Raw genomic sequence first — 12840 nt, 5'->3', positions numbered from 1 at the left:
AGATAGTCAACATGGCTTTGTGAGGGGAAGATCGTGCCTCGTGAGTTTGATTGAATTCATTGATTAAGTGACAAACATCTCAGTGTAGGTGGTGTACATGGATTTTAGTGAGGCATTTGACAAGGTTCCTCATGGTGTGCTCATTCAGAAAGGCAGGAGGCATCGGATTTGGGGAAACTGCATGGATTCAGAATTGGCTTGCCCACAGAAGGCAGAGGGTGGTAATAAATGCTCATTCTCTCTTTCAATATTTTTATTAGTTTCTGCATAAAGGAATACAGAGTACAAGAAGATGTATATTATAAATCAAAAGAAAAAAATAAAATAATCCCAAATACATTGTACTAAAATACAGTTACAATCACAAAACACTGTATTCATAAAAATTAAATTAAATCATAATACTGAAATATAATAATTTGTTATAGAGAAAAAAAATCTAAACCCATTACCAAAGTCAGAGCTGTTAAGAAAAGCAAGATAAAAGGGAAAAAACCCTTGCATATAATAAAATATATTATTAGCCACCATCTGTACTTTTACAACAAATCAAAGGTTTTGAAAATAACTCAAAAATGGTCCCCACAATGTATAAAAGTCTTGGCTAGATTCAAAAACTGAAGATTGGGTCTTCTCTAAATTTAAGCATGACATAACATCCCGTAACCATTGAGCAGGAATAGCGGATCATCATCCATTTTAGCAAGAGCACCCTCCTAGCTATAAGAGAAGTAAAAGCCAAAATATGCAAATCAGGTGTCTCCAAGGTAAAGTCTTTTCCTCCAACGATACCAAATAATGTGGTCAAAGGGTATAAATGTGTATTCTGCCTGGAGGTTGGTGACTAGTGGTGTTCGGCAGGGATCTGTTCTGGGACCCCTGCTCTATGTGATTCTTATAAATGACTTGGATAAGGAAGTGGAATTGCAGATGACACAAAAGTCGGTGGTATTGTAGTTAGTGTTGAAGGTTGTCATATAACTGAGAGGATGCAGAGATGGGCTGAGGAATGGCAGGTGGTGTTTAATGCGGAAAAGTGTGAAATGACTCACTTTGAAAGGTCAAACTTGAAGGTAGAATTTTTAACAGTGTGCAAAGCAGAGCAATTTTAGGATTTACATCCATAGCATAGGGTGATGAAGAAAGTTAATGGTGTGATGGCCTTCACTAGTCAGGGGACTGAGTTCAAGGGCTGTGAGGCAGTGTTGCCACTTTATAAAACTCTGGTGAGACCACACAAGACTATCATGTTCATTTCTGGTTGCATCATTATAGGAAGGATGTGGTAGCTTCAGAGAGGGTGCAGAGAAGATTTTCCCAGACGCAGCCTGGATTGGAGAGCATGTTTTATGAGGATAGGTTGAGAGTGCTAGGGCCACTTTGGATAGAAGAAGAATGAGAGGAGACTTTATAGAGATGTACAAGCAGATCAGAGCCATAGATCGAACGGACAGCCACTGCCTTTTACAACTTTAAAGTGCGGAGAGGAAAGTATCGGGGATATCAGAAGTGCTTTTTATTTTTGTACAGAGAGTGGTGGGTGCATAGAACACATTGCCAGCGGTGGTGATGGAGGCAGAAGCATTAGGGACATTTAAAATTTTCTTCGATGGCATGAAAAGGCAATGGAGGGCTATGTGGGAGGGAGATGTTAGACTTTCCCCCACGTCTCAAGGATGTGGGGATTAGTAGCTAGTTGGCTACTGTAAATACCCTCTACCTTGGAGAATAGTTGTAGAAGCAAGGGGAGCTAGTGGGAATGAAAGGAAAATAAAATGGGTTTAGTCTAAATGTAGTGTGTGACAGTCAGTGTAGACTTGTTGAACTGGGGGGGGCGGGGGCTTGTTTCCATACTGCATGTCTTTGTGAACACATGAAGGAGCAACTGCTTTAATTGTCCAAGCCTACTCTGCAGCACAAGTCACGCTACAGCTTCATGCCGTATAGACATTTTGCACCTGCAGAGTTTCATAGAAAGCAATGGCTCACCATCCAAAACCAATGTAATGTGCCCTTTCCCAGGCTCTGAAGGATTTCTAGACAAACACCTATTTTTTAAACCGGCAGCCTTATTCTGTCCCCAGTCATGTTTTACCTGTCCTAGAAGTAGTTGATGGTGAGCCTCACCAGAATGTAGTGAAGTCTACCCTTCCTCATCTTTTCATTAATTTAAAAATGCATCAAAAAAAATCTCAGTTACTTTCTAACACATTGTAAAAGGTTAAATTTCCCTGATTAATGGCAGAAACATTGATTCAATTAATAATCTTCAGATCTGGATAACAAGGAAAGAAAGCATTCCTTTCCTTGAACATGAAAAAAGAGATTGGACAGATTTCCCTGGAACAGTGGTGGCTGAGGCAAGACCTGGTAGAAGTTTATAGCATTCGGAGAGCCATAATTTCCCAAGGTCATCATACCCAATTCCAATGGGCCTGCATTTAAGGTGAGGGGAGAGAGTTCAAAGGAGATGTGAAGATCAAGTTCTCTTCACACAGAGAGTGTTGAGTGCCTGGATTGTGCTGTCGGGAGTGATGGTGAAGGCAGATTTTATTAAAAGGGCTTAGGAGGTTCTGTTGCAGGTATTCACCTTCAATAACAATAATTGATTGGGGACAAAGAGAATTTTATTAACCAATAATTGGCTTTATTAGCTCAATTAAAAAACAAATGTGCAAGTCACACAAAACTAAATGACTGTGCATACACTCATGGTGTTTATCTGGCTCTCCCTGAACAGTCAAGGTTAATACTTGGGAATAGGAGCCCACACTGTCTAATCATATTGAACTGCTCAACTGAGTCAGATTCTCATTCGGCCTGGCCAAAGGCTACAAGCAATATTTACTTTATTGCCCTTTCCCCAGATTTAAGCATCAGGTAATTTTCTCTGTTCAGTTTGAATTAGACTAGTTTGAACCAGTTTAGCCAGGTCAGCCAAACTTTGGGCTCAGGCTGCTTCCAGTCAGAGGCTGTCTTTTCACAAGTCTGCCATTTCTACCTAACCAAAAAATTATCTGGAAATGATTTCAGCAGGAACGTCATAGTGTCAACTTCCAATTGCTCTGATTAAGCCATCCCCAGCAAGAACCAGTTCACAAAATGGTGTCTGCGAGAACCCCCTCATGAAATGGCAGCCTCCATTCCTACAACCACTTGGTAAGAACAAAGGCATTTGGTGAGCCTGCTTCCACTGGCCTTGGCACAGTCCAGTTAGATGTGCAGTTTTTAATTCTTTGTGACCAAAAGCTCTTAATTAGGCACATGAATATGCAGAGAATGGAGAACTAGACCATGTGCAGGTAGAAGGGGTTAAGTGTCCATTAGTTTAATTAGATTGGCACAACATTATAGGCTGAATGATCTGTTGTTCTTTCTTTGTTCTGTTCTAATATTAAATGCATTAATTACTTTATATTCCATCCATTTAAATTAGGAAAGAAAAAACAAACATCAAACGAATTAAGTAGGTACTTCCTTTCTTTTACACACCTCCAGCTATTTGAAAATGATAATCCAAGTCAAACTCATTGTAATGTGTACAAGTACAGTGAAAAACTTGCTTGCAGTAGCAACACATGCACGTCGATACAGAACACACAAAATATAAATTACACACAATTTTATTTGCTGTTTGATGGATCTTCTTTTAAGAATGAAGAAAGGTTCATGGAGGGAGCAATAAAAAATTATATTACTGGTTTATGCTGAGCTTTTAAGCTTATTGAGAGTTCAACGTGACATTTTGTTACCAGAGAAAAGGATTTGTGCTCCAGTATTGCTGCCATTGGGGAACATGAATGTTCGCTGTTAATTTTTCCCCACACATGCTGTCTGACCCGCTGAGCTTCTCCAGCACTTTGTGCGTGTAGCTGGGGAAAGACCCTCCCTCAGAGGACTCTTTGACACCCCTCTAGGTGGCAGCATTCAATGGCATGATGAGGTGAACACTTCACTGGAAGTGTTTAACTTGGGAAGCTGTACTTACTGTTGGCCGATCTTTCACTTCAGATTATTTTTTTGAAAATGAGCTGTGAACATTTTCTTTTTGAATAGAACAAAGAAAGAGGAGAAACTATACACACAAAGGAAGAACTGGAATCTTGTATGATCAACCAAGTAAGTTTCTAAATCCTGAAGAATGCTTGAATTTGCAGCTCTTACAAAAATTATAAATAACACCTGTATAAATCTGTTTCAATCTTATTTTGTTACACCCTATCAGTTACAAATTTAAGTGAACAATTGATTTGTCCCATCTGTACAACTGTCTCAGCTCAGCTGGCAACCCTGTTGTTTATGCTGATAGGACCTTGTATTCCTCCTTTTTAAATTTAAACAAGTTATCAAGAGAAATAGCATACACATAGGTTGTATCTACTTTATCTTGTCTCACTGATGAATATCTAGGAGTTTTCTTTTAATATAAATTTATGTTCTAATGCTTTAAACTTATTCTGAAGTAGTTTTTTGGTCTTTGACTGTCAATATTCTGTTTGCTTCTCTGTAGAATCACCTTACTCCATAAGACACATTTACTATAACCCTGTATGACTCCTGGCCAGTGTTAATTCCTGTTTCCCAATTGTTTATACTTAAAAATCTATTTCTGTAACCTTCTCCAGAAACATCATCATATCGCTGACTCTTTCCATCAGTTAACTGTTGCTCTAAATATAGGTATTCTTAATTTTTAAGAAGTCTAGTTGAATTGAATGTCAGAATTTTAACACTCTAAAGCTCATCCTTAAACCCACCATTCCCATTATTTGGATAAAAGATGGATAATCAGTCATGATGCAATAATTTTGTTTTATTTTTTGACATTATCTTTGCCAAATCTCTCACTATAATGACATCTTCAGCTGAAATAATTAGTTTTTTGCATCAACCAGTTGTGGTGTCTGGTCAGATTACATTTTTGACATTTAAAAATCAAGTATACTTCAATACACATCAGGACAAAATAAAGCAATTTTCTGCAATGGTGAGATGTATACCTAAATGCAGTGTTGTTCAGAATGCTCACTCCATATCGACTGAGGTTTACACTGAGAGGCACCATTGATTGGGTACCATGCAGGTGTACCTCTGTGTTAACATCTCTCTAACAAAAAAGATCTATTATTCAGAGAGAGTTCAGTGTCACCATCCCTTTATCAGAGTAACATGTGAACAGATCCTATTTCTGACAAAGCTCCCTTGTGAACTGAAAATGCTGCTGAGATTTAAGGGACCAAATGAAGTTTAGGTAAAGTACTTAGCAAACAGAATTAATGTGTGTTGCATAGGTAGTGTTAATGTGTAGGACTGAAAATTTGAATTTGTTTAAATCTTATATCCATCTCACAACATGAAGGAGTAAAAATCTTTGTGTTAAATTACAGACATGTGAACTTAAAAGTCTAATGGCTTGTAGAAAGAAGCTGTCCTGTAGCATGTTGGCCCTGGCTTTAATACTGCGGTATCATTTACCAGGTGGAAACAGCTAAAACAGTTTATGATTGGGGTGACTGGTGTCCCCGATGATCTTCCAGGCCTTCTTTCTGCACCTGCTGCTGTAAATGTCCTCAATGGAGGGAAGTTCACATCCCCTGATGCGCTGGGCTGTCTGTACCACTCTCTGCAGTGCCCAGCAATCAAAGTTGGTGCAGTTCCCATGCCAGGCGGTGATATAGCCAGTCGGGATGCTCTCAGTGGTGCCCCATAGAAGGTCTTGAGGACTTGGGGACTCATGCCGAGTTCCTTCAGTCGCCTGAGGTGGAAGAGGTGCTGTTGTGGCTTTTTGCCGCACAGCTGTTGTGTACAGTCCAGGTGAGATCGTCAGTGATGAGTATGCCAAAGAACTTGAAACTACTCACCCTCCCAACTGAAGTCCCAATGATGTTGATCAGGGCGAGCCTGTCTCCATTCTTCCTGTAATCCATGATGAGCTCCTTTGTTTTTTGGACATAGAGGGGGAGGTTGTTATCTTGACACCACACAGTCAGGGAGTTACCGTACTCTCCTCTATGGGCTGTCTTGTCACCGATAGAAGTAAGGCGAATCAATGTTGTGTTATTGTAAAAGTAAAAATATAAATTAGGAATTAATTAGGCATTAGGAAGTCGAGTTTCCCCTTCCCCTGCTGTGCAGCTTTCCAGAAGTCAAAATCAATAAACTGGTGGAATCTCATGGTGCAGGTTTTATAATGTATGAGGATACTCAAGAAACAGACTCTGTAGATTTCATGTGAAACAGTGCCACCTGGTGGCATCTCACTGCTGTTACTTTCTTCAGGCTCCAGGCAGTCCTGACATAACCATTCTGTCCTTCATGGGTGGATTTCATGGAAGAACTTTTGGTAAGGAATAAGCTTTTCCGATTTTTAAAAATATATATTTTTAAAAATATGAATCAGCAAATGTGCTTGGCTTCAAAGCGCTACAAGAATGATCTGAAATTACATTCATATATCACTGATACTGTAATTGTCATTTAAATAAATGTAACATCTTGGTCTATGGTGTTAATGTTGGCCACAAGACAAATTAGAGAGCCATAATGTAAAATTGGATGCCCAATAAATGTGAGAAGGACTAAACAAAATTATCAGGAAATCATTTGAAAGATAATCAAGAGCTAATAGTAATCAACCGTTTTGGCAAAGATGTTAAAGAAGTTTGAGAAGTTTGAGCATCTGGTTAATTATTTGTTCTCTTTTGGGTCAAATTCACATGGGATTCCTTGGGATTATAATGTGGCATTTGGAGAAATTACCATTTCCTTTCCATCTAAAATTAATTATTCTGGGATAGCTACTTACAAGGTTTTTATAACTTTCTGTGTTTGTTGGCAATACTACTTCTTAAAAACAGTAGATTTACTGTTTCTGAAAAGAGATGTATTTCTTTCAAATGCTGATATAAAGTATTGCCACTAAATTAATCTTGCAGCAATATCACTGTAGACAACAAATAAACTGTATATTAGCAGTTTCCCATGGCATTGATAACCATTCTCTCTCAATGGGACAGTGCAACTACCCAATTATTGGCACAAAGTTATTATGGTCACACAATACCTTCGTGCATTGTTGAGGGAGGAAAGGTGTGAGTTGTAGAAAGACTTGGAAAAAATAGGAAGATAGAAAATAAAAACCAATGCAATGTGTGAGGGTAGGAGAATCTGGAGTTGAATTGGGGACTGGAATACTGTTTTGCATTGACGGAAAGAGGAGGAATAAACTTGGAAAATACTGCCGGGGGGAATTATGGGGTTGCTGCAAAAGGGATTAATGCGAGGAATCAGAGGATAGGGCTTGTGAATCACAAGACCAGCAATCAAAATCCAGGTCAATTATGTTTTTGTAGCTTGTAGCTTAAAGATAAATAAATATTTATGATTGGTGCAGAACAAATTGCTGCAAACAATCTTTGAGAATGTTGTAATTTTATGTATTCTTCCACCAATCCAGTGATTACAATCATATCTTACCAGTTTGCAATATTTGTGCAATACTGAAGTACTATACCACTTAATTCTGATGTTAAGTTTTCATACAATTACTTAAAATGTGCAAATAAAATATTGACATGCTTTGCCTTTCACTTATCCTTAGGTTGCCTGGCAGCAACCCATTCTAAGGCTGTCCACAAATTAGATATTCCAGCCTTTGATTGGCCCATAGCTCCATTTCCAAAACTGAAGTATCCCTTGGAAGAGTTTGTGAGAGAGAATTCAGAAGAAGAAGCAAGATGCTTGGAGGAGGTAATTACTGTATTATCTCCTTACCTATTTAGAATATCAGTAGAAATGTTAAAATATTAATACTATTTCAACCTGCGAGTTCAAGTTGAAGTTCATTTATTGTCATCTGACTATACATGTATACAACCAAATGAAACAGTATTCCTCTAGACCATAGTGCAACAACAAAACATATCACATACGCAGTACATGAATCAAATATTACCAAATATAAGTTAATAAAATATATTTCAAAATGTCTGTAGTGTTCAGCACAGGTAAACAGTAAACAGCTCACTGTCTTAGTGATGAGAACTCAGTGGTAGCAAGTGTTTTTTAGTCTCACAGCCTGAAGGAAGAAGCTGTTACCCAGCCTGACAGTCCAAGTCACGATGCTCCTGCACCTCCTTCCTGATGGTCGTGGGTCAAAGATATTGTGGGATGGGCGGTAGGGATCCTCTACAATGCTTGGGACCCTTTGTTTACAACATTCAAGGTAAATATCACAAATGGGGGAGAGGGAGATCCTGGTGATCCTATCGATTGCTTTTACTATCCTCTTCAGGGTCTTATGGTGTGATGCCTTCTAACTTTCGTACCACACAACAATGCAGCCAGACAGGACACTCAATGGTACTCCTATAGAAAGTTGTTAGAATGGGGGCAGGGAGTTTTATCGTGACATTCATTAAACTTCAGACCCGTTGGACAATCTACCTTCCGAAGTGGTTGGAGAAAATCCGTCAGATACATAACATTTTACTACACACCGATCTACTCAAATACCTTTTGCTTTCATTTGTTTTCTTGCTTTCTCCTAATTAAAGTACTGGTTCATAAGCAATGCTCCCTCTAATTTTTTTTCACAGCTGTGTGGATCAACCATTGCTCTGAGCAGGAAATTTTTACACAGCCTGAAAACTGCACAGCACTTTAAATGTATTTTTGTAATATGCATGTTATGAATATTTAGAATGAAAACCGAAAAATCACATAGTTTTGATTTTATTTATTAATTGAAGACTATCATGAAATACAATACAACAAAGAAAATCTTCCACATTTCATAATTTTTTGTCTGTCTTTATTACAAGTCCATTATCTATAAACACTGTCCAGATTAGTTTCACATCCAGATGAAAGTTGTTTCTTAATCCTCATTAGATCATCCAAATATTCCGCTTCTTGTCTGTTTCTGGATTTACACTTAATTGAATTCATTGAGGCTGAATCCATGTTCCCAGTCAGCACGAGGAGTTTGATATGTTCCAATGATGTCAAGAAGTCAGAATATTGAATTTTTTGCATCAAACACAAAATACAACAGATATTCAAGTAAATGATGATAGACAGTCAAAAACTAATAGGCACAATGGCAAAAGTAAGATGTTTTGACTAGATGGTGTCGGCAATCCGCGGGCCAGCAGTTTATTAACAATGAACTACCAACTTCCAATCTGACTTTAGTGTTACAATTTGTATCAGTGTTGTAACTTGAAACACTGACAATGTAAATACATTAAATGTCTAAAATGTTTCAAAGTGAAGGTTGTGGTATGTTTATTATTTGGAAAGTGTATGGATTCTATACATTAATACATAATTAGAGGGGTTTTCCACAATTATATTAACATAGGTTTCAAAATTATATTAGTATAATTTCTAAATTAGATTAACATTACATAAAAGAAAATTCCATCTATGTAGCAACTAAGACTATGTGCATGGGAGCATTTCAGTTACTGTGAGGCTGTGCACCTGCTCAGCATAGAGGGGACAGTGTTCATAAGTAATTACCAAAGCTGATATGAACTATGGCTTCAAGTTACAGTATGAATCCTTAGGATCTGCCTTAAATAATGTAACAGTAGCATGAATGGCTAGAATGGACTTCTGCAATACTAATATTAACTACATTGCGTGGAATTTCTTGAATTGAAAATCATACTGTTGACCAGTTCACTAAACTTGTATTTTATTCACAGATCAAAATACATACGCATTTATAATTGCATTCCTTGTCCTCTTACCTACTCAGGTAGAAGACTTGATTGTAAAATTCAGAAAGAAGGGGAGGAATGTGGCTGCAATTATTATCGAGCCAATCCAGTCTGAAGGAGGAGACAACCATGCATCAGATGACTTCTTCCGGAAACTACGTAACATTTCTAAGAAGGTAATTACCTTTAATGAACTCTTTGTTAGTAAAATAGAAACAGAGTCTATTTGAGAGTGTTGTCATTGAAAAACTTTACTTGAACTCCAGCTAGAAGTATGAAGGGGAGAATATTATCCTTTATACCCAAAAAGATTGAACTGTACATGATCAATACCTCATTGCTCCATGGATCAGTCTAAGATAGAGCTCACTGTTTACAATCATTACCCTGGGTGGTATAAAAGCATAGCTATACGTAGTTTTACCCAGTGATACAGAGCCTCACACCTCCAAAGTTCTGCTCCAACCCTGACCTCAGGTGCTGTCAGTGTGGAATTTGCACGTTTCTCTCTGTGACTACACGGGTTTCCTCTGGGTATTCTGGTTTGTTCCTACATTCAAAAGGCCATACGTCAATTGGTGACAGTAAATTGTCTCGTGTGCTAGAATCTGGCAGAGCTCATAGTAGCCTGGGCTCTTGTGTGGTTTAGTATGAACTGGTCTAAAATGCCCTTTCTTCTGCCTCTCTCCCTTCTTGAAGAGTGGAGTGACATTTACAATTTTACAGTCCTCCAGGACCATGCCTGAATCAATTGATTCTTGAAAGATCATTACTAATGCCTCCATAGTCTCTTCTGCCACCTCTTTCAGAACCTTTGGTCCAGGTGACTTATCTACATCAGACCTTTCAACTTCCCAAGCACCTTCTCCCTAGTAATGGCAACTTCACTCACTCCTCCCCCCTGACACTTCCGGCATACTGCTAGGGCTTACCACAGTGAAGACTGATACAAAATACTTATTCAGTTTGTCCACCATTTCCTTGTCCCCGATTGCTACCTCTTCAGCATCATTTTCCAGCAGTTGGACATCTACTGTCACCTCCCTTTTACTCTTTCTATATCTGATAGAACCTTTGGTATCCTCTTTGATATTTTTGGCTAGCTTACCATCTTTATGACTTTTTTAGTTGCCTTGGTTTTTAAAAGCTTCCCAATACTCTAACTTACCACTAATTTTTGCTGTATTATATGCCCTCTCTTTGGCTTTTATGTTGTCTTTGATTTCTCTTGTCAGCCATAGTTGTGTTATCCTGCCTTTAGAAAACTATTTCTTCTGTGGGTTGTATCTATCCTGCACCTTCTGAATTGCTCCCAGGAAATCCAGCCATTGCTGCTCTGCTGTCGTCCCTGCTCGTGTCCCCTTCCAATCAACTTTGGCCAGCTGCTCTCTCATGCCTCTGTAATTTCCTCCACTGTAATACTAATATGCATGACTTAACCTTCTCCCTCTCAAATTGCAGGGTGAATTCTGTCATGATCAGTGGTGCCCTAAGGGTTCCTTTACTTCAGCTCTCTGATCAATTCCAGTTCATTGCACTACCCCCAATCCAGAATGGCTGATCCCTTAGTGGGTTCAATCTTAAGCTGCTCTTAAAGAAAACATCTTGTAGGCATTCTACAAATTCACTTCTTGGAATCCAGCACCAACCTGATTTCCCAAGCTGCCTGCATGTTGAAATCCCCCATGACTGTCGTAACATTGCCCTTTTGACATGCCTTTTGTATCTCCTGGTGGAATTTATAGCCCATAACTTGGTTACTGTTCAGAGGTCTGTATGTAACTCATATCAGTGTCTTTTTATCCTTGCAATTTCTGAGCTCCACCCACAATTCTTCACCTTCCTTCCTTCCTATGTCACGTCTTTCTCAGGATTTAGTTTCATTTTTTACCAACAGAGCCACCCATCCCCACTGCCTACTTGCCTGTCCTTTCGATACAATGGATCTCCTTGGATGTTAAGCTCCCAACTATAATTTTCTTCCAACCATGACTCAGTGATGCCCACAATGTCATACCTACCAACCTCTAACCGTGCTTCATGTTTGTCTACCTTATTCTGTACACTGCGTGCATTCAAATATAACACCTTCAGCCCTGTATTCATCACCCATCCTTTTAACCTACTGCTCAGTCAATCTAACCCTTCCCTCCTACACAGCCCTTAACCCTCCATTTCTCTTTCACCCATATGCCTATTTAAGAACCTCTTAAATGTCTCTAATGTATTAGCCTCGGCTGCCAACTCCAGCAGTGTGTTCCAGGCACTTAGCACTCTCTACGTAAAAAGCTTATCTCTGATAACTTCTGTTAACTTCCCTCCACTCACCTTAAAAGATGTCCACTGGTATTACCCATTGCTGCCTTGGGAAAATGGCACTAGCTGTCCACTCTGTCTACGGTTCTTATACATCTCAAGTCACCTATCAAGCCCCTTTGATCCAAAGAGAAAAACTCTTATCTCATTCACTGAAGATTCTGCCATTATTGTGAAAACCACTGGAGAATTTCAAGAGCTTTCCCTTCCTAATATTTAAGCATGAGCTTGACAGTCCAATATCTGTTAACATCAGTATAATGATGTGATAACTTTGTAACTTTGACAAGAACAGAAACAGGAGAAATGGTATTGCCTGATAGTTACATGATATGTTTAATAATATAATGTTGAAGTCTTAATAGAACTGAAGAACAATGTCATACCTCCTCTGTATTCCCATGATGGGTAAATTTAACCACTAATGAATATTAAACATTATCATCATGTTTTTCTTGAATATTTTTGCAGGCAGACTAAGAGGTTGTGAAATGAGGGTTACTGCAAATTAGTGTGTTATGTTACAGGACGCATAGTGAAAATATAGAATAATTGGGCCTGTGTACTTTTACCCCATCACATCAGGCAAGGCAGTTTTATTCAGCCATCACAGACAAAACAAAACATTAGTCATTGTTGTGCATCTAAGTAAGGGCAGGAAGCTGTTAACGCATAAACATACTTTCACTGTTGGGGGGGCGCAGCTGTAGCTGTGTGTGAATCCAACTGTGGCTAACAATACTTAAAATAATTAATTTACATATCCTCTCCATAAATCAACAAAAATTCAAACTGA

The 12840-nt window shown here is 38.6% G+C and overlaps 1 protein-coding gene across 1 annotated transcript in view; it reads left to right on the top strand.

Moving 5' to 3' along the window:
• The window catches only part of abat (4-aminobutyrate aminotransferase), a 184017-nt gene that overhangs the window by 163928 nt on the left and 7249 nt on the right, over positions 1-12840 (top strand). Inside the window, exons 9-12 of the mRNA XM_059979437.1 lie at positions 4057-4119; positions 6280-6343; positions 7601-7749; positions 9767-9904. Coding sequence (XP_059835420.1) covers positions 4057-4119; positions 6280-6343; positions 7601-7749; positions 9767-9904 — 414 coding nt within the window. The remainder of the gene's footprint in view (positions 1-4056; positions 4120-6279; positions 6344-7600; positions 7750-9766; positions 9905-12840) is intronic.

The sequence above is a fragment of the Hypanus sabinus genome, chromosome 9, assembly GCF_030144855.1.
Source record: "Hypanus sabinus isolate sHypSab1 chromosome 9, sHypSab1.hap1, whole genome shotgun sequence".
NCBI classification, from domain to species: domain Eukaryota; kingdom Metazoa; phylum Chordata; class Chondrichthyes; order Myliobatiformes; family Dasyatidae; genus Hypanus; species Hypanus sabinus.
Note: the sequence above shows the minus strand (reverse complement) of the source record. Positions and strands in the feature narration are given on the sequence as shown.